Genomic DNA, 25,767 nt, shown 5'->3' with positions numbered 1-25,767 from the left:
CCATGCTGAAAAGAGAAGAAAAGAAACACAACGTTTCAGCTGTGAAGCCTTCTTCGGAATAAACCTTTACTTGTTCCTTTAATTCTGCAATGACCCTCACATCAGTGCTTATAATCCCTGCCTTTTGGTCCAACTCTGATCTTAATTACTTGTTCTAATTGGTCTATTGGATAAAACCATTTAACCAGGCTTTTTTCCATCAACAGTTCTCAGCAATCTTCAAACACTTGGAAGAGCATTTAAGGGCATTTAAGTGTTAAATGTTTAAGTGTCAAGTGTTGGCTTGAGGTGATCTCATTGTTAGCTGCTAAGAGTTGCTGTGAAAGTTATAGCAAGTATCTATTAAACAGTTTGGTAGTTTTTTGGCAACAAGATGCCCACAGCAGGGTATTTTCTAAGCCATAGGTGGAGTGCAGGAAAGAGATTGTTAAAAAAGTGTCTGATTCAATTGAGTGTTGAATTAGTCTCAGTAATAAAGAGGCAGGTTGTAATGTAGAGAGATTCAGGGGAGCAGCAGGACCTGGGCTGGGGAACACTGCATTCTACCAATGCTTGGGCTTTCTACTGTTATGAAAGTAATTAGTAATAATTGACTGGATTCATACAACATTTTTCATCCCAAATAATTTCAAAGAGCTTCACACATGGAACGGACCCATTTCATTTCCGCCAGCAATCCTGTGACAGCAGCCCCAGTGTATGTCAGATTATTTAAAGAAGTGAGACCAGTGAGACCATTTCCAGTTAAATAAAAGGAGAATCCATACGGAAGCCAGACTGTCCTAGCTCAGGGCAGAATTCAGGACACTGTAGTTAACATCCCTACTCTTACTGTACCTTCAGTGTCATGAGAAAATGTCATAGCAGTAGCCCACTTATTATGGGGTACATTTATTGGTAAACAGATAATTCAGCTTCCTTTTTAAGATAAAAAATCAGCTGCTTTTTCAAGCTGATCTCAGCCATCAGCACATATACAGTGGTGTGAAAAAGTGTTTGCCCCCTTCCTGATTTCTTATTTTGTTGCATGTTTGTCACACTGAAATGTTTCAGATCATCAAACAAATTGAAATATTAGACAAAGATAACACAAGTAAACACAAAATGCAGTTTTTAAATGAAGGTTTTTATTATTAAGGGGAAAACAAATCCAAACCTACATGGCCCTGTGTGAAAAAGTGATTGCCCCCCCCTGTTAAAACATAAATCAACTGTGGTTTATCACATCTTTGGAAAGCTGAGTTCAATTTCTCTAGCCACACCTAGGCCTGATTACTGCCACACCTGTTCTCAATCAAGAAATCACTTAAATAGGACCTGCCTGACAAAGTGAAGTAGACCAAAAGATCCTCAAAAGCTAGACATCATGCTGTGATCCAAACAAATTCAGGAACAAATGAGAAACAGAGTAATTGAGATTTATCAGTCTGGAAAAGGTTATAAAGCCATTTCTAAAGCTTTGGGACTCCAGCGAACCACAGTGAGAGCCATTATCCACAAATGGCGAAAACATGGAACAGTGGTGAACCTTCCCAGGAGTGGCCGGCCGACCAAAATTACCCCAAGAGCGCAGCGACGACTCATTCAAGAGGTCAGAAAAAACCCCACAACAACATCCAAAGAACTGCAGGCTTCACTTGCCTCAGTTAAGGTCAGTGTTCATGACTCCACCATAAGAAAGAGACTGGGCAAAAATGGCCTGCATGGCAGATGTAACGAACAGTTCTTTCCGGACCCTATGCGGACGACACAATCCGAAGAAGTGGGGAAACACTAGGAAACAGTCACGCAGGAATATGGGGCTGAAAACAGGGGGGGCGTGTCCAAAGTGCGCTGGTGCACGGGGGAGGTGTGGCTGAGGCAAACAATCCAAAAGTAATCCATAGAGGGAATCCAAAAACGTAAGAAAGTCCATAGCCAGAAGATCCATCCAGACAATTAAAAACACGAACCAGGCCGGAACCGGCGAACAGGGAACGGGAACAGAGATTAAAACCTTAACAGGACCAGACGCTTCCAGGTCCCGGACTCGCACGGTGCGGAAACCAGATGCAGAGCCAGGATGAACGTCAGCGCCTGGCTTTTAAGGTGGGCTGGGAAAAGGGGTCAGGTGCACAGAATTAAGTCTGAAGTGAACGGGCTGGAGCACCCTTAAGGAGGAGGGACTATACTCGTGACAGCAGAGTTCCAAGACGAAAACCACTGCTGAGCAAAAAGAACATAAAGGCTCGTCTCAGTTTTGCCAGAAAACATCTTGATGATCCCCAAGACTTTTGGGAAAATACTCTGTGGACTGACGAGACAAAAGTTGAACTTTTTGGAAGGTGTGTGTCCCATTACATCTGGCGTAAAAGTAACAAAGCATTTCAGAAAAGGAACATCATACCAACAGTAAAATATGGTGGTGGTAGTGTGATGGTCTGGGGCTGTTTTGCTGCTTCAGGACCTGGAAGACTTGCTGTGGTAAATGGAACCATGAATTCTGCTGTCTACCAAAAAATCCTGAAGGAGAATGTCTAGCCATCTGTTCGTGACCTCAAGCTGAAGCGCACTTGGGTTCTGCAGCAGGACAATGATTCAAAACACACCAGCAAGTCCACCTCTGAATGGCTTAAGAAATACAAAATGAAGACTTTGGAGTGGCCTAGGCAAAGTCCTGACCTGAATCCGATTGAAATGTTGTGGCATGACCTTAAAAAAGCGGTTAAGGCTCAAAAACCCTCCAATGTGGCTGAATTACAACAATTCTGCAAAGATGAGTGGACCAAAATTCCTCCACAGTGCTGTAAAAGACTCATTGCCAGTTATCGCAAACGCTTGATTGCAGTTGTTGCTGCTAAGGGTGGCCCAACCAGTTATTAGGTTTAGGGGGCAATCAGTTTTTCACACAGGGCCATGTAGGTTTGGATTTTTTTTTCCCCTTAATAATAAAAACCTTCATTTTAAAAACTGCATTTTGTGTTATCTTTGTCTAATATTTCAATTTGTTTGATGATCTGAAACATTTCAGTGTGACAAACATGCAAAAAAATAAGAAATCAGGAAGGGGGCAAACACTTTTTCACACCACTGTATATTTTAATTGGAATGCTTGATTATTAGGTTTCAGCACTTCTAGTGAAGTGATATCAGATTACTTCATGGAAGCTTTTCAACTCATTACACAGCTCCCACATTCATGAAAGCACACTTTTCAGACATTGATTTTGGCTTGAAGATGAGAAAATGAAATCTAAGTGTTCAGCCTAATGTGTATGATAACCTGCAGCAAGAATTAAGTTTAAAACAGAAATCCCAGTACAACAAAAACAAGAAATGGTTTGCTAGCCTCATGGCTGAGATGTAAGGAGACATTTTTTTCAAGACCAATAACAAAGTGTAACGCTTGTCTCAGTAATCTCAGGTTATTTTTAATTTTGTCCTTGTCAGGCTATTTTTGTCTGTCAGTCAACATTATTAAGATCATTTAAACATAATGACAGAGGCAAAAGTAGAAAAAGTGTCCTTGGATCAGTGAAAAACACTGTGTGACTCCAGTAGTGATGGAGACAGGTATTTTATTAACCAGCAATGACACAAACACCTATCCTCAAAATTCTTTCATGAGCTCCCTAGACAGAGATCAGAGAAGTATAATTACCCATGTTACAGGTACTGTATGTTCTTACACAGATGGTTCAAAGAACTGATTCTTTCGTCTTGAATAGAGCTGATATGGAGGGATCTACCAAACAGCGGGCCTCTCTCTTTTGTGACTATTCTTATGTTCTTATGGATTCATTCAAGATTAAAAATCCAGAAATGCAGGTGTTACTTTAAGCTCGAAATGTAAGACTGAAGGGTACGATTGATATTTGGGTGTCTAGAACAAACTGCCTAGCCACATTGTTAGAGTGATAAGCTGGAGATACACTGTCTCTCCAATACCAGGAAGGGAAACACTTTTAAGTTGTATCACTGTATTCAAACAGCATTAAGAATTCAAAAACAGGGTTAAGATTCTTACCACAGTTTGAACACACATTAAACACAATTTGGGGGTCTCTTAGCAGACTGCCAAATATGAACATTGTGGTGTTCTAACCCGTAGCCTGAATCTAAGTTTGAATAATCTTTCTATTCAATTAAAGGCACCTGTTAAGGGATCTTCTGTGCAAAAATTCAGTCTGCTTTGCATTTACCACTAACTGTGAAAATTACTGTGGTGAGGTTATATATGGTTTGATTCATTGACAGTAAAAGTAAGTCTCAAAACAGTAAGCCGAAACCATTACTAAGTCTAATTTGAATGCAAAGTTCAAAATATAACTTACATGGCACAATGTGTGTTTGTGCAGAACCTACTCTTTCCAGGGGATGTAGGTTATGTACTTAAAAGGTTTCTCCATGCATATTGAGCAGGTACAGTAGAATGCTCAATGATAATGCCTTTCATGCATATAGTGTTTTTGATCTCAAGGATCCCAAAGTGCTTTACATATACAGTACTATAGGTGGGGAGTCACTTCATTCACTACTGACGTCCAGCACCTGGGTGACACCAGCAGCCCAGCTGTACAACAGAAATCACTTTACCATATTGAATTGAGGGGAAGCTTTAGGGAGGTCAAGCCCAGAGTGGAATTTAGCCAGGACACCTGGGTTAACACCTCTCTCTGTGCTACTGACCTTTTAATGACCAAACATTCAGGACCTCAGCTTAAGGTCTTATCTGAAGGACTTCAGTAGAGTGCCCCTGGGCACCTAACTGGGGCATTGGTTTGGAAATTGTGGTTTAGAAGGGAGAGCTCCACCTATTGGCCCACTACCACATGCAACAGTAACCTGGGATTCCTTAGCAGTGCAGCAGTTTAACACCTGTCTGTAGAGCCTGAGGTCCCTGAAGCAAATGGCTTGAGTTCGGGTTTTGACCACAGACTCAACCTTAGCGTGTGACCTCCTACCACTGGTGCCAGTAACAGCATAGCCGGCGTTCCCCGTAGACCTCGCTCACCAGAAGCCTCACTCATTTACAGTAGGGAGCTCCTGCAGAGACCTGGACCATGCTATGTACTCCATAATAGGCTACTATATTTCTGTCTATTTTTTATGTTGTTAATTTTAGATATTCTGCAGCATTTGTTCCTCAGAGCTACTGTACATGTATGTGTTCTTTGGGCCTGTAAGTTACCTAACACATTGCAAAAGAAGGTAATTTCACATTCTCAAGCAATGATTTAGTAACTCGCTGAGCTTATTAGAGAAAGGAAATTTGCGTACACTCTTTCATATAGAAGTAAGAATGTAACACCAAGGAATTCTCTAAACCTCTAAATATTTCAGGAAACACACAAGATCCCTGCTAAAATAATCACCGATTTTATGAAATTCCTGCTGTTGTGTTATTACTGGATCAGCAATATAAGAATATATTGTCTCCCACAATCACTCACTGATGACTGGGCAGCTGCAGAGAAAACTATGTTTCTTCTTCTTACGTAGAGCAGAATGTTCCAATTACAATAAAGTGTTAAAGAAATGCAAAGGTGTGTCAACAGTGCATATACGGTATTTAAGAATTTAAGTTGTATGTAGATAAATACCCTGCAACCCTAAAGTGGATGAAGTTAGAAAATAGTTGCCTTTGTTGACTTCTTGTGCAGGTACAATGATCCAAGGGAAAAAAAAAATTGTGGAAAAGATTTAATCCTGTACAATTCTGAACCACCTGCATAACACAGCTGTAGTGAAGGAGTGCAGTTCTAGAGATCTGTGTGAGCTGATTCCTAACTGGGGCAGTGCATTGGCTCTGTGGCTTCGTATCCTGCGGCTGGCAGAGGAATCCTACTCCGTTGGGCCCCTGAGCAAGGCCCTGAACCCCAACTGCTCCAGGGGTGCTGTATAAAATGGCTGACCCTGCGCTCTGACCCCAAGCTCCTCTCCCTGTCTGTGTGTCTCAAGGAGAGCAAGTTGGGGTATGCAAAAAAGACAAATTCCTAATACAACAAATTGTATATGGCCAATAAAGTGATCTTATCTTACTAACAGTCAACAGTTTCAATTTCTCCACCTGAAACACAAAAAGACTCACTACTTCCCATTACTGCCAGAGTAAACAGCTGAACTGCAAACCATTTCAGACTTGCAGAGGCAAGACTTACCATCAATCGTGGACACAGCGCCCTTTTTAAACTGCTCCAGGTTTACATTGGGAGGCCTGTTTGGCTTTGCTGGGGGAGACCCCAGAGCAAATATATTGGGCAAAGGGTTCCGTTTAGGGGCTGAAGGGTCACTGTTTTCTTTCTGAGCACCAAGTGCGCTTGGTTTTCTTGGGAAGTCCGGTTTGTGCGCTGCAAAGTTCAGCTTCTGGGGAGGAGGTTTGCGGGAGGGTGCTGCCTCATCCGAGCTGTCCTGGTTCAGCTTGGCAAGGAAGGCATTCCGGGCATTTAGAGGTTTGGCGTCTGTTTTCGGAACATCTTCGCTTTTGTTGTTGCTGGCGCTCACTTCACTGTTATCTTTTAGAAGGTTGCTCTGGACACTCCTAACACCAGAAGGTTTCAGGGAGACCCCAGAAAATGGTTTGGCTGCTGGATCAGTTGTGGTCCCTTCATCAGCTTGTGCTTTCAAGACCTTAAAAGAGCTCTTAGGTTTGGGGGCAAGAGGCATTTTGGGTGAGGTAGCACTGGTCGTGCTGGTCTCCCCAGCCTTAGCAGTGTCTGTGAGCCAGGGAGGCTTGGACACAGCAGCAGGCTTTGGAAATGCTGGCTTGGTCTCTTTATCTTGAAGGTTAGAACTGCCAGTGGCCTTTTGCAGCGGAGGTTTAGGAAACATTGGCTTGGCTTCACTCTCCTTTGGTGCCTCTGAAAGTTTGGGCTTGAGGGGCTGTTTTGGAAAAGTGGGTTTGCTCTCCTCCAGAGTATTTTGGTTGCCCCCAAACTTGTTTGCAGTTGGTTTAAGTTTCGGGAAAGCAGGATCCTTGTCATTTTTTTCATCTGGGGTTTTTGGAGGTCCTGAGCTTTTGAGGAAATTTGGCTTGGGTGGGGTGTTCGAGGTAGTACTCCCGGAAAGACTGCCCTCAAGCGCAGCTCTCTTAGCTTGTAGAGATCCTACGGACTTGGTAGGCTGAACAGATACTTTGGGTCGGCTCCCAGGAACTGCTTCGGCTGGGCTGTTACCGGTGTTGAACTTAGCCATGATAGCCTTCACATCCGCCTTGTTGTCCTGCGAATGAGATATAAAAAAGAGGACTCCTTAAGAAATGCAAATGGGCAGGGGCTCAAGATGATGCAAAACTGTGAACTGGCTTCTGGTATGAAAATAATTTTCAAGCTCATTGGCTAGCTTGCTATATGCGGTATGTGCCTTCCTGTGTGTCACCTTCAGAGCCGTGGGGTGGTTATCACCACCACGCTGGGCTAACAGCAGTTATTCTGTCAAGATCGTCTTTTTGATCTTCTAAAAGCCAGCTTTGGGTACAGCATTGTACATGCACGTTTATCAGGGGCAATTCAATTATGAGAACTTAAAAACAGCAATAACTTAATAACTACCCATATTACAATAGAGGAAACAAGCAATGTTAGGATTTGTTTTTTTTTTACCTTTTGTGCAGAATTTAAGCTTTAAAGATTCAAATTTTCTCTTTCAAATTGCCTAAATGAAAAACTGTTGTTTCTACCACTTGGCTTTTTCCTGTTATGTTTCCTGGCAACATGTTACGTTTCCTCAAGAGTGAGGTTCAGTTGAGCACACTAGAATTGCAGAAGAAAATTAAACTAAACATTCTTTTGTTTCAGAAAGAGTTAAATACTGTATACAGTAACCAGCAGAAGTACGGTAGCCTGTGAATCAAAATTCTCCTTTCATGTTCACTTGACAATGTGGCTTTATTTCAAAACAGCACAGCATAAAACAGACACATGAAGAGGAACTCAAGGTAGTCTCAAATTTTACAGGGCTGTTTTCAGTTGGGTCCCCCAATCACTTGCAAATTTCCAAACTTGTACAAATTGGGGGCTGTCCAGTCGGAATCTTTAAAGAAGAGCCTAGCAAACAGGAAGTGTTTGTTATTGCAAGCAGATTATTTAAAGATTCACCTTAATCCCTAAAAAAAGCTGGAGATAAGAAGTCCATTTTGGCAAACTGATAATTGCTATTTAGTTAAGGACATTTTTATTTCTGTAATCTATGGTGAACGTCTACGTTTCTGCTGTATATTGAAGCTGGAAGATAATTACAGATGGTTTCTCCTTACCTTATCTAATGCACATCTCCTGCATTGTTCAGTATCAAAAGCGGTGTCAATAATCACAAAGGAGGAACATGTGTTATGAGTGAGTGATGAACAGGAAGTTAGGAGGTGTGTTTACTTCTGGATTTTAAAATTTGGAGGAAGCTCACCAAGGGCTTCTAAATACTGTATAAAACATTCTTTTAAAGATGAGATTTCTCCTTTTTCCAGGATCTAGGGTCAGGCACTTGTAGTATACTGGGATACTCTGGGTCTGAAGCACAGCCTTTCTGCAGGCTGTGAAAACTGACAGAACCCATCACTTTGGCTGGTCATTAACCATAAGATAAACAGCAGCATGAGAAGTCAGATATCAACCGGCAGCAAGATCTGTGACTTCATGTGCAGGAGAATTTTTTAAAAGAAAATTGCACACTTCAACCTATTTAAAACCATAATAATACACAATTCTTTCCTATAAAGGATACAAGTGTAAATAATTGTGACATAAGAAAACCACAGATAATGAAGAAATTATTTTTTTAACATGGCACCTTTTCATTTAAACTATTCCCTGTTAAAGTCTGCTTTGATAGGGACGTTTAAAACAGTGTTTATCAATTAGAAAGCAGTACTATTAGCAGGGATACACTATTCTCTCATTCTTCAGACCCTACAATGGAAAGGAAGCAGAGCAGTGCTTCCTAGGTCAGACAGTAGGGGTGGTTCTGTGGGGGCTCAAACTGTGCCCTAAAGTCCACACATCAGTGATGAGTCCTAACAAGACAACACTTGTGATTCCCAGCAGGCAGTGAACTCTTGGCCGAGAGTATCAAGGGCTGAAGGCGTCGAGTCAGACAGAGTGTTCTTGGCTTTTCCGGAAATTGAAAAGTGCACAGCTCTAGTAGAACATTATATTTAATTAAATTATATATTAAGGTGGAGCAGTGTTGGTATTGTAATGATATGTAATTGCAATTTGAATCTAGAGTAAAATTACCATTGGATGAATATTACCATGATGAAACACTTTATTATTATTAATTATTGTTGTTGTAACACACATAATACTTCCCAGAGTAACTGATTGCAAATCATACACACAAACAACATATTTTAATTATACCAGGTTGCAAATCGAATACGTAAAACTGAATAATGTCTCAGCTGATAAAAAGTTTCGGAATGTTTTCAAATACAAACGAAACCAATACAAGGATGGTTGAAACAATAAATAAACAGAATGCTGATCAGTGACATGTGCTAACAGAATCATCTGCATATACTCCAGCTGCCAGTTATCAAAATTGATTTCAGGAGGTTGTGTATAATACGATCATTAATTTAAATTACTTCCTTCCCACAAGTGTCCTAAATAGCAAATTGTGCTGAAGCTAGTAACAAACCCACTCACAGGAAATACGAAAAACTACAGTTCCCTTTGAACTGGGTCCATGCAGTGCTCAGGTAACCCTCAGCATGCCTGAAATGAAACCTTTGGTGTCTGGTATGATTCTGATAAGGCCCACGATGTTGCTGACAGTGGGAGCTGGAAGACAGTCATCTTTGCCCAGTCTACTTTCTTATACAATGTCTTATCTCTGTGATTGCCTTTACCCTTTTGTACTGTAGAGACATGACAGACTTATAAACTACAGAGAGGTCTGGTCAATTGTGCATCAAGGCAGCCTTTTTTTCTGTTCAGTATTAATTCATAAAGTTTTATTCGAGCCAGCTTCTCTGTGCACCAAGGAAGCCTTTTCCTGCTCAGTAATAATTCAGACAGCTCCATTTTTCAATCAGCCTGCATTATTACTTCATCATTAAAGCCTAGCTCCCACTGAAGATTCCTCTGTGAACCTGCGCTTTGAGCTTGGCTTGTCATTAGCTACTGTATAGCCCTGAAACCACAGGGACTGTCGCATAACACTCGTTTAACCATTTCTGGAAAGAAGGGTATCAGTTATCAGCTTCGTGATACTAACATCCAAACATGATTGGGCAGTTCGCTCCATATTCTCAGAAGCCTTTGTGTATTAAGGCGTCTCCTGTTCTCAGGTCTAAATACACTCCCATGTAGTTTCCACTGACATCAACTGGTTTGTGTTTCACTGTTGATATTGAAGAAGTCCAGTGGCCTTACTTTGTCAATGGTCTTTTGATGAGGTCAGTAACCTTGAGTGTTTCGAATACTTGGTTGACATCCACTCTTAGTCTTCTCTGTTCAGGACTGAAAGGATTGAACTCTTTCAGCCTACCTTTGTAGGATGTATCTGTTTGCTCTTCTCTGAACATATTCCAAAGCAAACTGCTTTCTTGTATCTTGGTAAAATTGTAGGCAATATTCTGAATGAGGTCATACCTCATAGCCACATGCAATTCCTTGCATTATATTAAAACAGCCAGGTGTTTTTCCAGTCCTATAGTTTGTCTAAATCCTTATGAATACAGCTTCTGCAATGTTTATTAATTCTTCTAGTAATCATGAATATATTTTACAAGTGAACATTCATAATGAGCCTTGCATTCTGTTACAAAAACTGCACTCTTTTCACACTCAGTAAAGAAGAGCCAAGAGGGAAATTTGATTAAAGTTGTCAAAAACCTAAATAAAACTGCTAAGGTCGATAAAGGGTGGTTATTTCCTATTGTGCATCTCTGCTATATAACTAACCAAACAAGAGAATGTTATTTCTGAATGGAATAAAACAGCAGTGTGAAATGTAAGTGCTGGAACAGACTTTAAGATGACCTCACACAAGACAGGAGAGGGCATGTGCGACTCTCCTGCAAAATTAAAAAGACCAACTTCTAATAAGAATCTTTTAGATTGCGAGCAACTGAATGATAACTGACATAACAAAATGCGTCACGTGTGACAAACATTAAATAGGACAGGCCCCTATTTTTGTTTGTCCCCCCAGGCTGAATCAGATTAAAAAAGCTACAGTTTTATGGCAAAAGTAATTACCCCTATGGAGACAGCAAAGAGATGTAATTGACAAGTTCTGAACTGTACAGTGTTGGGGCAGCAATCAAAATTATTACTTGTTTAACACTGTGCTGTGTCACTCTCCAAGGTGAAGAAATACAGTCAATCAACGACCGAAAAATTATATTTCATCATCATATGTGATGCAGTATGTACAGAAATGACATGTTTCTCAATATTGAAAGAAATGACATTCTTTCATTATTCCTCTTCCTTACTTCTGTCAGCTGTTTTAATCCGTTTCTGTGCACATCAGGGATCCGACAGTTTTACAGCTCTTATACACCTGATCTCTCAATGGTTACCTGGCCAGCCAACAACTCTTATACACCCAATCTCTCAATGGTTACCTGGCCATCTGAACACTCTTATACACCTGATCTCTAAATGATTACCTGCCAAGCTGAAAACTCTTATACACCTGATCTCTGGCCATCTGACAATGTGAGGATTTTGATGCATTACAACCCATAAGCAGCTGTTAAGATGCTCTATTCCTGAGGGACATAAAGAATTAATTGATTGGATTAAATAAAATGTATTGACAGTTCAGCACAGAAACTTTAGACAGAAATACTTGGCCATTGTACAATGTTGTCATTTTTAAATAGTGTGTTTTCACTGAAGTCCATATAATACAGTTCTCGCAACTTTCTCAAGCTTAAGTTAAACTTAGAGCTCCTGTGAAAACAATAAAAATACAATCAAAACTAGTCTAATGTCACTAGAGCTGGTAAACACTGGATTGTTTAAAACCAAATAACTATTAGAATGATTTTCATTGAGCACAAAACAGAGAAATAAAACTATTGGTACAACATTTCATATATTTACTTATGCACACATATTTGAAGAATGGTAATGTTAATAATTCCTTAATCCCTACAAAATAGCAAAACGTTTGTACTTACTAATGACAACAAAATCAGGAAAAACAGCTCCTCTGCTTGCTATTAGCGTGTGCCTGCAAATTCATGTTTAGGGAAGTTGGCTCAAGTGGTGAAACTATTGCTAACATCACTATTTCACACAGGATACAGTTTCACATAGTTCTCGTAAATGACAAAAAAAACAACAAAGCAGCACAGGAAGAGGAATTCAACAAGTCCTTGGTTTTAGTTAGGCATTTCTTACTTTTGGTCTGTACAAAGTGAGCAAGATTTCAAATTTGTGACATTGAATCGTGGTGCAGACTGTTAAAGGGCATACAAATTTTGAGTACTCACTCATTTGCCGGTTCCTGGGCCATGTCGCATTGTAGACACAATTACCTGCAGTATGTTCAGTGAGGTTTATTCTGATGTAGCACTTTGGCACTGAAAACTGGACACTGAACACTGCAAAGACTGGCAAGACTGCCTTGTGAATGCGAGGGACCCATTTAGCCTAAGACAGTTTAATTGGTGAGAGCTGTACTAGTGTACAGTATGTGAGTCTGTGAACACACTGTATTTTTATTTTCTTCTAATTATTATTGTCTATAATATTAATAATAAACTTTCAAATGTCTTTTCATCCCATAGGATCCCAACGCACTTGTCACACAGAAGGGTAGCTTCTTCATTCCCCTATCAAGTTCAGCTCTCAAGTTCATATACAGTATCACCTGGGTGATATGTGGCAGCTGTTCTGCAGAAGCAGCCCCACTGCACATGAGACATGAGAAAATGCTTCTCTGATTGAACTAAGGGGAAACTTAAGAGAAGGCCAGATTGTACCAGTCCAGAGTGGAATTTGGCCAGGGAAATGGGATTTACTCTATCAATGTATGTATTAAGGTAACTTTCTGGAAAACACTCATCTCCTTATGAGGAATGATTGCAGTTGTGAATGGATATGTTCAATGAAAGCCTTAGAATGACAGAAAAATGTACCAGTTACAACAGAAATACTCGCCTGGTATGCTCTTCAAGTAAGGACATTGTTTATTTTACACAATCTGTAATTTGACTTTTGACCATGACCAAAAGGCAATAATAAACCAATACCAAAAACCTAAGAAACAGAAGTTTGAAAGCCATATGATTAGGGTTCATCAGGCTTACAGTATAATAAAATCACAGAATCAGGAAATCACTTGCTGATTAATTGAATTGATCAAAGACCGACAATGTAAGTACTGTTTAATACCAGCTTGTTAAGTAGCTTCCAGCTGAAGATATAAAATGTGACAAATGCACAGCTTTGACTGGAACAGTGGAAGAGGATGATTTGGTGATTTCTCCACATCCACCTCCCACCAACAAAGCTTGGAGTCTTTACAAAGCCCATCCTGCAGGGGTGTTTCTTTAGCACAATAAGTAAAAAGTAACCCAAAAACATCTTACACTAACCTGCTCCATTAACTTCTTCGTCTCAACAAACTTCAGAAGAAAACTGTCCTTCCAAGAGTCTCAATGTTACTGTCAAATGTAGACCCGAGAATATGTTTTAAACAAAAAAATCACAAACTTTAGTTTTCTCTTTTTAAACTTCCCAGCTTAGGACAGTCAATTATTATTTACCCCTCTTATCTCTGGTTTCTAAAGATCATAGACCTCAGAGTCACTGTACTTGCATTTTTTTAGTGTTTTACTATGAACAGTAAGGGTGTGGTGCCACCTAGAGGAAGGAGATAGCACTTGCAGGGACATGCGGTATCCTTTTCCTTTCTGATTCCATCTTATAGCTGGATTATTTAATATATATATATTATAATGGGTTATATATAAATAATGGATTAGATGGCTGGACTATAGCTGGATTATGTGCAAAAACTGCTGAGACCTTTTCAGGTATTGTAGAGATTTCCCTTTGCAGCTGTGTTTCTGTCAGACTATATTTCAACTTCTTTTGCAACAGGGGGCATAACTCACTGAAGGACTCCTGTTACAATGCATCAGTTTTAATTCCTCCAATGTCACAGTGTTGCAACTTCAGGAGTTTCTCTTCCCCTCCAGAATTTTGCAGGTTTGCTCTTAATTGGGTTATTGCATTTCAGGAAAGGATGCACAAAGGTGACAGAGTTCCCTGTGTATTTTATATATCATGCTTCTGAACTTGCCCTAACCTGAGAGCTGAAGGCTGACCAGTTACATATTGATTTGTGATTGAAAGTTTTCTTTGTCTCATGACAATGACTAATTTTTTTGTAATGTTTATCGTTCAGGTAGAAACTTTGTATTATCATTTTTAGTGAGCTACCTAAATGTGTGTGGGATTTTTAGAACCCACATGAAATAAATAAATACAACTGAAGCTGTTGAGCAGCGCAGGTGATTATGAAAAAAATTATGCAGCACAGTTGGTCACAGTCTGATCTGAAATCCAGACTCTCTGTGAAGTTTCTGCCATTTCACGACACATTTTACGATGCCATTTCTTAGTAGCACAGTATCTAAATTGCATAGTGATGAAAGAAACAAGGAAGCTCAGACCACATTCAGGAACTAGGCACAAATTCCCCTAGCAGAAAATAACAGCAGAATAAAAATAAACATCACAGAAAAAATGCTTACATGAAATTTTAAGCCTTTGAACAAATTGATATTTCTATACCTAAAACAGATAAATTTAAACATGTAGGCTTGTTTACATTGTAGTGTAAATTTAGTGGTACTGCTGTCCTTTGATAAAATATACAAAGACCCATATAATATAACACCGCCCTATTGGAAAGGGTTCAGCAGGTGGATACTTTGTCTTCTTAGTTGTGTTAAGAGCTCTTACAGCTCACACAATCAGACTATTGGTAAACATTGAGTCAAACCTAATCTAAATACTCTAAATTGATGTGTGGAATATCTGATATAGTTCCTCAGGTGCATGGCTTTCTGGAATCTAACGTGAGCACAGGTGAGTTCTGGCTCACTGCATGGCAGAATCTGGGAGCTCTCAGGCGCCATTGGCATCAAGATTAAAACATTTTTATTTCAATGAGAACATGAGAAAGTTTACAAAAGGCTATTCAACTCATCAGGGTTTGTCACTTCTCTATAAGGCAAGTGGAGTCCAACAAGAATTTTCCTGTAAGGGAAACTAGGGTGACAATGAGTTCGGCCTCAGCAGCTGGAGGGGGGGGGAGATTTTATTCCCAGACCAAAGGAAAAGAAAAACACAGACATTAGCAAACAAAAGAGGAAGAGAGAAGCTGAAAAATGCTGAGCAGTTGAAAGGAACTTCTTTTCAAACACTTCACAGCATCACTCACCGTACTGGTGGTGGCAGTACTGGTGCGTCTGTGCTCCTGTCCTAGGCGATACAATGTGACATCTGACATCTTACAGGTCCTGTAGTTATGGTGTGTGTATGAATAGCACCTAAGTTGCCTCTTTAAAGTGGGGCACCTTCTACTACCACAAAAGCGTATTGATAATGACAATCCTACTGATAATGGAACATATTAAAGAGCTCATGTGATATCATTGAACAGCAGACTACTGCTCACACTGCTGTAGCACAATTTCTTCCACAAGCTTTGGAGCCTGTGCCATGCTCTTGCATCGTGGAAAGAGTCTTCATCACACCCTTGCTCAGCAAATGGTTGTAGCAGCAAAGGAAACCAATTAATAGCTGTAAATTATGCAGCCGAGAAACCATTGTGATTTCAGATCGATTCCAGGGTCAACGAACTGTCGAGATAGTGTGTGAGGTATAAATTTATTTGGTGGCTTCATGTCATATCAGGTGTGTTCAATTGATCAAAGATCAGCAGTCTTTAATTCTTTAACAAAGGTTTTTTGCTCCATACCTTTTACACTAGTTACACATAGGCTAAGATACATGTGCAGCGTATAATTCTTGCAGATTTTTCCAGTTAGCATGTTTAGAGTCTAGACAAATTTTTAATTTTGCTCTGATAGTAAGGAGATGATCAAATACCCTGAATGGTGTAAGCGAGTGTTTCCATAAGAAGCTGAACATTAACTCCAGTGAACTCCAATAATATAATAGAATGTATATTATATGATAATTAATGTTTATTTCTTTATAGGGCCGTAAGATTTTATCATTCTGCCTCTCACACTCGGCCCTTGGACAGATAAAAGGACTACAGGCCACATGCTTCCCTCGGGGGGGTATCAAAAGATGCATATACAGTAAGAAAAAAAACTTCTTCACATGCTCCATGATCACTGTGAGCTCCACTGTGAGCAACAAAATAAAGTACTGCTGGAAAGCTAGTACTGTACATGAAGTGATATAAAACACAAGTTTCAGTTCTCTAACATCAGAGGGGACAATGTGCTTGTCAAAGGTCTTATGCAACACATGCACTGATATGAGATAAGCACTATAAATAGGGCCAGAATATTACATCTATGTTGTCTAAGTCTTGAAAATTTTACACAGGAAAGCTGCTTTAAAAATGCAGACATTGTGAGAACTGCTAAAAGATGGAATTTCCTGGACAGTACAGTAGATGTCACAAACCAATGAATTTAAAAAGGGTATTTACTGCATATACTGTTGTAGAAATTCCTTAGACATCTTAAACACAGTCAGGGGTTGCAATATGAGCATGTTATCATCATCACGAACTACTCAAAGCCTCCACTAATTTCTTTACTATTATAACAAGTTATATCGTTATTAATACAGCTTGCTTTGTGTGAAAAGAAACTCGTCATCCAGTGTTTACTTCACATCAAGTAGTATCTTCAAAAAACTAAGTAGAACATTTCAAGATAAACTAGACACAAGCAAGTGATAAAACCTAATTGATCACATTTTGCAATCAAATCTAATTGACTCATTGTGAGGTGTTTCTCTTCGTTAGCACTATTTGCTACTTTCTAAAGGAATCTTTTCTTAAGATGCTCATCCCTCCCCTATTAACAAGTCTGTAGACATTTTCTACAGTGCCTAACAAAGTGATCACCTTTTCTTGCTTTAAAGCTTGCAGTCAGGAACTTTCAATACGTGTTAGATATACAACTGACTTTACACCACTCCACAAAGCAAAAAAGTAAAAGAAGGAAGTAAATAGATTAATATGAAAGAAAAATTGAATAATACTGATTGCATATTCAATGCTGTTACATATGGCTACAAACCTGAATAGCTTAATTGGACCTCAGCTTTCGTGTAGTTTTTGTTGTGTAGTGTTTCTCCAGCGTTGAACTGAGCTTCTTCACTGACTATGATTCTGGACTGCATTTCATTTGCTACAGCCACCTGTTGCTTACCCGTTTGCCTGCCTGTGCCTGCTCTTTGTTTTATCGTGAACAATGGACTGCTGCTTAGTTACATCTCACCTTCTTGTTCTGTAGGAGGAAATATCTGAACTATCAATAACTTGAGTCTTGCTCTTAGTATTTTTCTCTGCAAGTTAGTGCACAGGAAAATACTAACGCCAGTGCTCTCAAATTAAGGATTTTCTTGCACACTGTGCTTTAACTATGGAAAAAGAAAGCAGATTGGGCATACACCTCTCTAAAGGAGCCTTTGAACATACGGTATACTTATTTAAATTCTTCATTTGAATGAGACTGACTGGCGACCAGGAAACACAGATAGATGAGCCAGATAAAGAGAACAACTACCTGTTATGATGTCACAGCTGCTTATTGTCATAGGTGTCTAGATATATAAAACATACACTGGGCCTTATAAACAATGTAACACCCTACATCAAGAACAAGAAACTATTCTGACATTGCTCAACAAATGGAAAACAGCAAATTATCACTTTGTTATTTTATTGCACAAGGGATCTTCTTTTGTTACAGCAAGAGCAAACATACAGTACTGCCAATGCTTGTCAACTTCCTGACATGTTCATTTCCATTGAGAATTTTACTTCAACAAACCACACCAAAAATCACTATGTTGTTGGAGATCCACAGGGGTCTTTTAATTGGTACTGTACAGTATCTTCAGTTCTCAATTGATCTGATTACTGGTTCAGCTGTGTACTAATGCACGATAAGAACACAACAGTCTTGTATATCAGTAGCTCGATTGTACCCACACATTATTTCCATTTTAAATTGTGAGCAAAAAGTTTTGTTGATTGTTTGAGTAGTATCGTTTCTTGGGGTAAGAAAATACTGAGCTCAAGTCATGCGATTTCAAAAAGCAATCAGATGCTCAGTGTTTAGTATTCTAATTAAATGCCACAAACAAAGGCTGATAAGGAATCTGTACAAGAAACGCTTCACAAAGACAAGTTTACTTAATGTAAGAACAGTGAAATATAGAGAGAAACAGAGCAGTTCAAATGATAAACGTATTATCAGCATCATTGAATTCAATGTGTGTGAGAGAAACTGTCCAGAAAAGGAGACATTCTGCTTCTACCATCAGCAGATTAGTTCAGAGAAATCAGGAAACTGGCTCTTATGGCCTGGAAAACAGATGGTCAGAACACAGTCACATCTATCTGATCCTCACATTCAGATAGCAGTGGCCAAACCACATGAGAAATGTTGAAATGAAATAACCTGCGCATCCGCATAATGACTGTGCCTCTCTTGACTACATATAAAAAGCTTTGAACCCTCGAGAGGATGCTCAGAGGTCACGCTGACAGTCAGGAGCTGAACTCGCTGTGTTCTGTGGGCCTGTGAACATCTGAGGAAGCAACAGAGCGAGTGGCAAAGGGCTCTGTTCCCAGTGCACGCTGTTGTGCCCCTGACAGGCCTGGCAAGACCAAGTGTGTGGAGATGTGCAGAGGGAAATACTCCGGTGGATTGCGTGAGGACGTGAGGGGAAATCACTTTTAACACAACAGTGCCTTAGCTGGAGTTTAAGGGCATCATTACAGCTCAGTGACACACAGGTGAAGTTCGTGACCCATGAGTGATTTGCGTTTTTACATTTTTCAGCAGGTGTTGGGGTCCCCAAGACCAGGCCGTGAACCCCTGACCTAAGAAATAATTCATACCCAAGCTGTACAAGTGCTGCTGAAGAGTGAAAGCCTGTCTGTACTTTGCAATATATAGGTATTGCAAATGTATGTGCAATTGTATACTAAGACTTTATTTAGTGCAATTATGCAATGTTTATGTTCTTCCCTCTTTATATATTTTTGAACATTCTTGGTAGATACTGGATAACAACCGTGGAAAGGCTCGTCTGTGGCAATATTTTATTTCATATATACTTGTTCGGTTCTGATTTCTAAATTGAGTTTGATAAATTGTGGAAATTTGCCACATGAGTTGGACTGTATATCCAGCACTACTGTTAGATAGTCCCTTAAAACAAAGCTTTAGTCTGAAGTCCCCATCCTCTTGTTCCAGGTAATGTTTTCCTTTAGCTGCTGGATGATGATCTGACTTTGGGAAAACAGTGCTTCCACTGTGAGAATGTGTGACAGGCTCACCTGCAGCCAGAGTTCTTGAAATGGGTTCTCCTTTATGTCCTGGCTTTGTGTCTCACAAAGTAAAAAAATAGCAATACAAAATGTTGCCTGTGGCTCTTTTAAAGTTTCCATGTAATAAGGAAAGTACTTTCTTATGCAATTTTGGTATCTTAATTCTCACAGCTGTGGTTCAGAAGGAAAGCTATGAGCTATCAGTACTGATCATCTCTGTAAAGGCTTAATCTGTATACTGGACTTCCTCCATTGGACACTCTGGCTTTCGCACCATTTTAAGGATGGTTGGAGCAGGCAGCCTGCTGTAATTAAAGTTTTTAAATGTAATTAAAGCTAATAATCACTGCTGTAATAACACTGTATTGTTGAAGGCAATCCCAAACTCCAGGTTCTCCCCTCGAGCCGCTGCTCTTCCTGTTCAATTATGAATATATGACTCAGCTTGGAGCTTCAGTGAGAACCCTCATGTAAAAACTAATCGTAAAATCATAAAAGTCTATTATCAATGCTGCTTTTCACTCCTTCCACACCTGACTCATACCCAGCCATTAAAGCATGCTGAGCACTCCCTTTTCTGTACAACTGTTCTTTATGTTAAGAGATTCCCTTTTTTTAGGCCCAGGAATAAAGTTCACCAAGTTCCTCTCCAATGTGTTAGACGAAACTGATTTGGTGCTCTTTAGATCAAGAAACAAAATGACCACATAAACCACCCAAACCGTGGGCCAATTTTATTTAAGAAACAGGTGCAGCCACCACACAGGTTCTCTGTTTCTAACAAACTCTTGTACAGCTTCAGTATTATTATCGTTTTCTCCAATTCACAATGTTTGAGACCACTACTACTAAATGCAAATAAATATTTTAAAAATTACAGTGTGGCACCAACTGGACATCCAGGTTATTATTTAATTTGCTTTCTCCCTGAGGACAGATTTAATCCACACAATCTTGCTTGAGAATGTGGGCTTTAGTCCAGGTTTCAGATCTGAGCAGATTCAGACTTTAGGTTCTCCAAAGCACCGCCGAAGGAGTAAAGTACTTGTCACCTCATGCAGGGCTCATTGGGTATGTTTGCATTTGCACAAGTAACCCAGAACAAGAGGACATGGAGAAATGAACTGCTTGTTTTGATTGAACAAGAGAGCTGTGTGCAGCAGTGGCTTTGTCTTCAAGTCCCTCAGTGCAATTGGGTAAATGTGCCCTTGTAATCTGTATCATAACTGTGTATTTTCACAACAGCAGGATTCATCCTAGGAGGAGACCGTGTACACGTGCATTGAGAGGATTGTGTTGCACACAAGAGTGTGGTTGTGCAAGACAAAATCCTCAAGCATTGCACATCAAAAGCCATCGTTTAGTGTTAGGACAACACATGCCTAAAACATACGTATAAAGTCACATATTATTTCTTTGGACTGTATGATTTCAAGTAGGGACAGTTGTTTCATTATTTTCAAAATCCCTCTCCAAATTCAATAGATTGCGTGCTGTGAAGACAGCAGTGCTAATGGATGTGTAAGGCTTACTGAGGATCTTCCTTTTCCCCACAATGTGACTTCAGCAGATTCACTACACAAGACTATTCTTGTTGTGCTGGAATCACATCTTGCGAGAAAACTGCCAATCTGCTTGCTGCTGTACCTGTTCCAGTAGATCCACTGGGAATATTCTCTATTGGATTAGCAGTCCCTTAAGAAAGGAAGGCAGTGGAGGGGGGTAATGCTACAAAACATGAAATGACTACATCTAAATTGCCTGACAATGTAAAACTGTATATACACAAAATCACAATGCATCTTCTCCCACTCTTCTGTTTTGCAAATAGTTTGTAGATGGTTAGGATCCTCTGCAACTGTGATTGTTACCAGTACTTGTAAATAAGCCTGAATATTTACTGTACGCAAGCTATTTTCCTAGAGAAATTTTACGTTTTTTTTCATGTTAAAACTGCCAAATTAAAAATGATATAGTAAAAGAGGATGTTTAGCTATTGAACTGTGCTTTATTCCCTGATGTACATACTTCCACACCCTTACCACTGCCTTAAATACTGTAGTCTTCTGCAATGTTCTTGAACTGAACACAAGCAAAGCAAATATAAAATTATCTGGGTTCGTTGCACAACAGTTCTGAAACCTAAGTGTAAATAAGTCCTCTTAATTAGCTGCTATTGCAAAATGAATAACCCCACAATTTGAAAGGTTAGCTGCACTGTGTCAAAGGTCCATCAAAGGTCCTGAACAACGAAACTCAATCTAAAGATATATAAGCACTAGCAGAAGAAATGCTCAGCAGTATGCAGGTCATTCTTTTCATACTGCAAACTTGGGTGTATCTTTAAGGATGCTAGAGGGTTGTCTTCAAAAACAATACCAATAGCCTGGCTTCGTTCAAGAAAGTGCTGCATGAAATCCTTGAATCAGTTCACTACTAACTACTAAACGGACTGTATCAGTCAAATGGCTTCCTCTCCTTTGTAACTCTTCTTGTGTTCTTAACAGTCTTGGCACTTTATTTCATACTGAACATCCACTTCTCTTTGTGAAAGACACTGTTTCTTTAGTTCCTTTGGCACAAAGTAGGAATGCCAGCTGGTATAACGGTATATTAAGAACAGTTTAATTCTGCTGGGTACACCAATTTGCAGTGTGTGCCAGTGGGTGTCCCTGCAAAGTACTGTATGAAAGTGGTGTTAGCCCTGCCCAACAAAGGCAATACTGAAATAGTGCTAATTCAAGCACAGGAACATTCACTACTAAGACACTGAAGTTATGAAAATTTATGAAAAACTGAAAAACATCGAAAGAAACAAGCTATTTCATTACAGATTTTTTTTATAGATTACTCTTTAAATGCTCGTCTTAGTTTTCCACATTTCGCAAACTTCTCTTTTCACAAGGAGAATAAGAATGGCTTTCCCGAATGGTTTGAGATATAACAGCATTTGGGTACGCCTGCCATTTTCTTGTACAGTATATAATTTATCTGGATGTGGAAGTAGATTACAAAAGTAATGAGTTGAAAGGGGAGAGATTTTTACTTTATTACTCATCAAGAAAAATCAATCATTCCAAAAAATAAAGTGAATGAGGTCTAAATTTATTGTCGTTGTGTTACTCTTGAGAATATGGGAAGGAAGCTGTTTACCAGTGATATCCTTAAATGCTGTATAATGTGCATAAGAGAGAAAGTATGACAGAGTAGTTACAGCAGCCATGTGACGTAGCAGTAGAAGCAGTTTAAGGTTATTGTGGTGACATATTTAGGGTCCTTAGGAAGATGTTATTAAATAGCCAATTGGTATGTGAGACAGGACGGCCTGACAGCACATTCTCTTTCTTTCTTTTCCTTGCTGTACATTCTCCTGTTTTTTTCAAAATGGGTTCCTATGATGGTGGAAACAACATTCATGGGCAAGAAAAGCCATGACTTCGTCATTCCAGCCCAAACAAAACAAACACATGCTTACTGTACGTTTGCTTACTGCACAAGACCTTAGGAGTTTGAGTCATGTCATCCTGAGTTTACTGTAATCATTTTCTGTGCACTGTAACTTGAGCTACCTTCTTGCTGTCTTTGCCTCGAACATTATTTGTCACAGTGAATGATGATTTTAGCAAACAAAAGTGACTGTGACAAGGCTTCACAAAGCTGAACAGAAGAAAAGAAGGAGATAGCGTATCTGGGAAGCTTCATCTTGAACACGGACAATGTCACATTGGAAAGTGTGATTCTGATTTCTTTCAGCCCACGTGCTGCCATGTTCTATTTGTGCCAATCCAATCCGTGCATGTACTGTACTGCAAGTTCATGCAAAAGTTTGTGGCTGGGGAAGACTACTCCAAAGATTCAATAGACTAGTGAAGAATTACTGTAAGTCAGGATGCAATTAAAAAATATAGATAACAACACAAAAATGAAACGTCCACTAAACTCATATTAATCTAACTGTTCCTTAAATTGAAAAAATTAGTCTAGTGAAAAACAGTTAAGCTCACAGCATTTTGGTAGCATATTCAGAACAGTACTGCGAGTGTTTATCTGCCATTGATGCTCTTCAGCATTTATGAATGTTTCTCTACTTTGCTGCAGTATTTATGTGACCACATGGTTGACAGTGTTTATCGGACTGGGTCCAGTGCACAGCCTTGCTATAGATTGCAACCTTAATCATACTACATTACATTAATACAAGCCATTGCTGTTGCTTTTCGGATCATGTCTTTATCTTGGGTGAGTCATATTGCAAACAATTGCTCAACTGTAAAAACAAAACAGTCCAGAAGAAGAATTTTGCATAATACACTGTTCTACAACAAGGAAGGCCAGACACAGCAATAACAGGGTTATTTCTATCTTCTGCTCTCTTCCCTCACACCAGGCAGAGGAAGCAGATATATGAGCAGGCTAACAAAGATAATTAATGAAGGCATCATTCCAGTTTATTAGATACTGCCAGGGGATGTTGAGGCAACTTAGAGGCTTATAATGTCTTCCCGTTAATAAGTTTATTGCTTTTCACAGTATTTTGCCATTTAAATTAAAAAAGCCCTGTTGTGAAGCTCAACTCTTTCTCTTACCGCTTCTGTCCTCTCACTCTGTTCTCATCCACGAAAGGCAGTGAATACAGCTCATGGATACAATTCATTTCATTTCAGAAATACTCAAATTTTAATTGGCTGAATGACTCGAACCCACATCTCTCTGCATCCCACCACTAAACTGACTTCTACACAGTGTCAGCCTAGGGCAGAATGGCACCTCGGCCCATTACTGTACCCACACTGTGTCCTTTAAAACTGCTCTCACTTGGAAATCCCAATTCGGACTCCAATATTCTGGTTAAGATTCTTACCCACTATTGTTTAGACATTTAGAAAAACAATTCAATCGACGGTGCCGCATGACAGGAGGATGGGAGACTGCTGGTCTGAAGACTCCCGCAAAGACGACTACACAGAGGGGAAGTCGAGCAGTGGTGCCTCTTTGACTTAACACTCCATCGGGCCATTTGGAAGTAATAGAAAAACGCATTAAGAAAACCAACTTGTGTAATTTCATGTTCCTTAGTGCAGCAAGAACAGGAAGTGAGACTTTTCAGCAAGGAAAAGAGCCTCCGCTTAAGCCACCAAAAACAGTTGCTTTCGCAACACTCTGCAGTCATGCAGTGCAGGCTGTCAGTGCTGAGCTGGAAGACCCCCTGCTTCGCAATGCCCAGCTTCTCCTCTCACTCTCTCTCCTGCGCTTCTGTTCAGCAGTAACAAATTAACAGAACCTTGCCCACATGCCTGTCTTATTTGCTTTTCAGTAGGAAAACTATAACAAAAGTTCTTTCTTATGAAGGTGAGAATGTGAAATAAAAGCCTACAGCCCCAGGAGATGCAGTTAATCAGTTTAGAAAGACTCTTTTTTTAAGTATTGCTTGTGCTTCACTACTGTGTAATGTCACTATTCAATTGACTTATTGGGCTCCCAGTTTCCCGCATGTTGTTAGTTAAACAATATAAAAGGTTACTGTCTCCTGTTTTTTTATTTAAAAAAAAACAAGGAATACATTTTTACTCCTCAAACACTGGAGGGACTAGAAAGGACTAATCTACAGGCACCAGACTCTCCAGCGCAGCAGAGCAAGGACTGATAATCTGCAGCAAATCCTGTCAAACTCAGCACCTCAGCTAAACTTCACCAAACCAAACAAAAGAAAGCAATTTCATTTGTTTTTCTGCATGTTTCTTTTAATTTTAACATAAGGATTTGGAAGGTAATATTTTGTCTTGTATTCTGTGGACAAAAGGAAAATGAGCACCCCTTCCTCCTCTGAATTCTTTCAACTAGGCAAGTCTCTACGTTAATTACTGGCATCTCCCAAAGCTTTCAAGCTGTGTCTACTGTATAAGCAACAGAAGTGAAATTAAAAAAAAGATCAACCTGATTACTTACCATTACTCCAGAGCTGTTTAAAGGCAGACCTCCAGCGCAGGATGTGAGCTGGGGCTCCGCAGCAGTACTGTCTGACAGTATTTACTTCCCTTCATGACTATGAGGCTACTCTATAAAGTCATCACAGGAAGCCCTATCAGCCTATTCATCGGCTTTTATATTTGCCTATTCCATGATGCCGACTGGCTGTTTCCATTGTTACAGAATTAGGCAGAGATTAACTCTTGGCATTCCAAGTACAGTAAAAACGAAGAACCGGCAGTGTGCCACAGGTGTTTTCTGCAGTCTCTGCAGCTCAGCGATTACACATAGTGTTCACAA

At 39.7% G+C, this 25,767-nt stretch overlaps 1 protein-coding gene across 1 annotated transcript in view; it reads right to left on the bottom strand.

The window, feature by feature from the left end:
* The window catches only part of LOC148838126 (FYN-binding protein 1-like), a 34,166-nt gene extending 25,888 nt beyond the window's left edge, over positions 1 to 8,278 (bottom strand). Inside the window, exons 1-2 of the mRNA XM_088910900.1 lie at positions 8,234 to 8,278; positions 6,141 to 7,200 (exon numbers count right to left, since the gene is read on the bottom strand). Of these exons, the coding sequence (XP_088767026.1) occupies positions 6,141 to 7,173 (1,033 nt within the window). The 5' untranslated portion in view covers positions 7,174 to 7,200; positions 8,234 to 8,278. The remainder of the gene's footprint in view (positions 1 to 6,140; positions 7,201 to 8,233) is intronic.
* Positions 8,279 to 25,767: the final 17,489 nt, after the last annotated feature.

Source organism: Atractosteus spatula, chromosome 3 (assembly GCF_055471065.1).
Source record: "Atractosteus spatula isolate fAtrSpa1 chromosome 3, fAtrSpa1.hap1, whole genome shotgun sequence".
Taxonomy (NCBI): Eukaryota; Metazoa; Chordata; class Actinopteri; order Semionotiformes; family Lepisosteidae; genus Atractosteus; species Atractosteus spatula.
The sequence above is the reverse complement of the archived record's forward strand: the minus strand, read 5'-3'. Positions and strand labels throughout refer to the sequence as shown.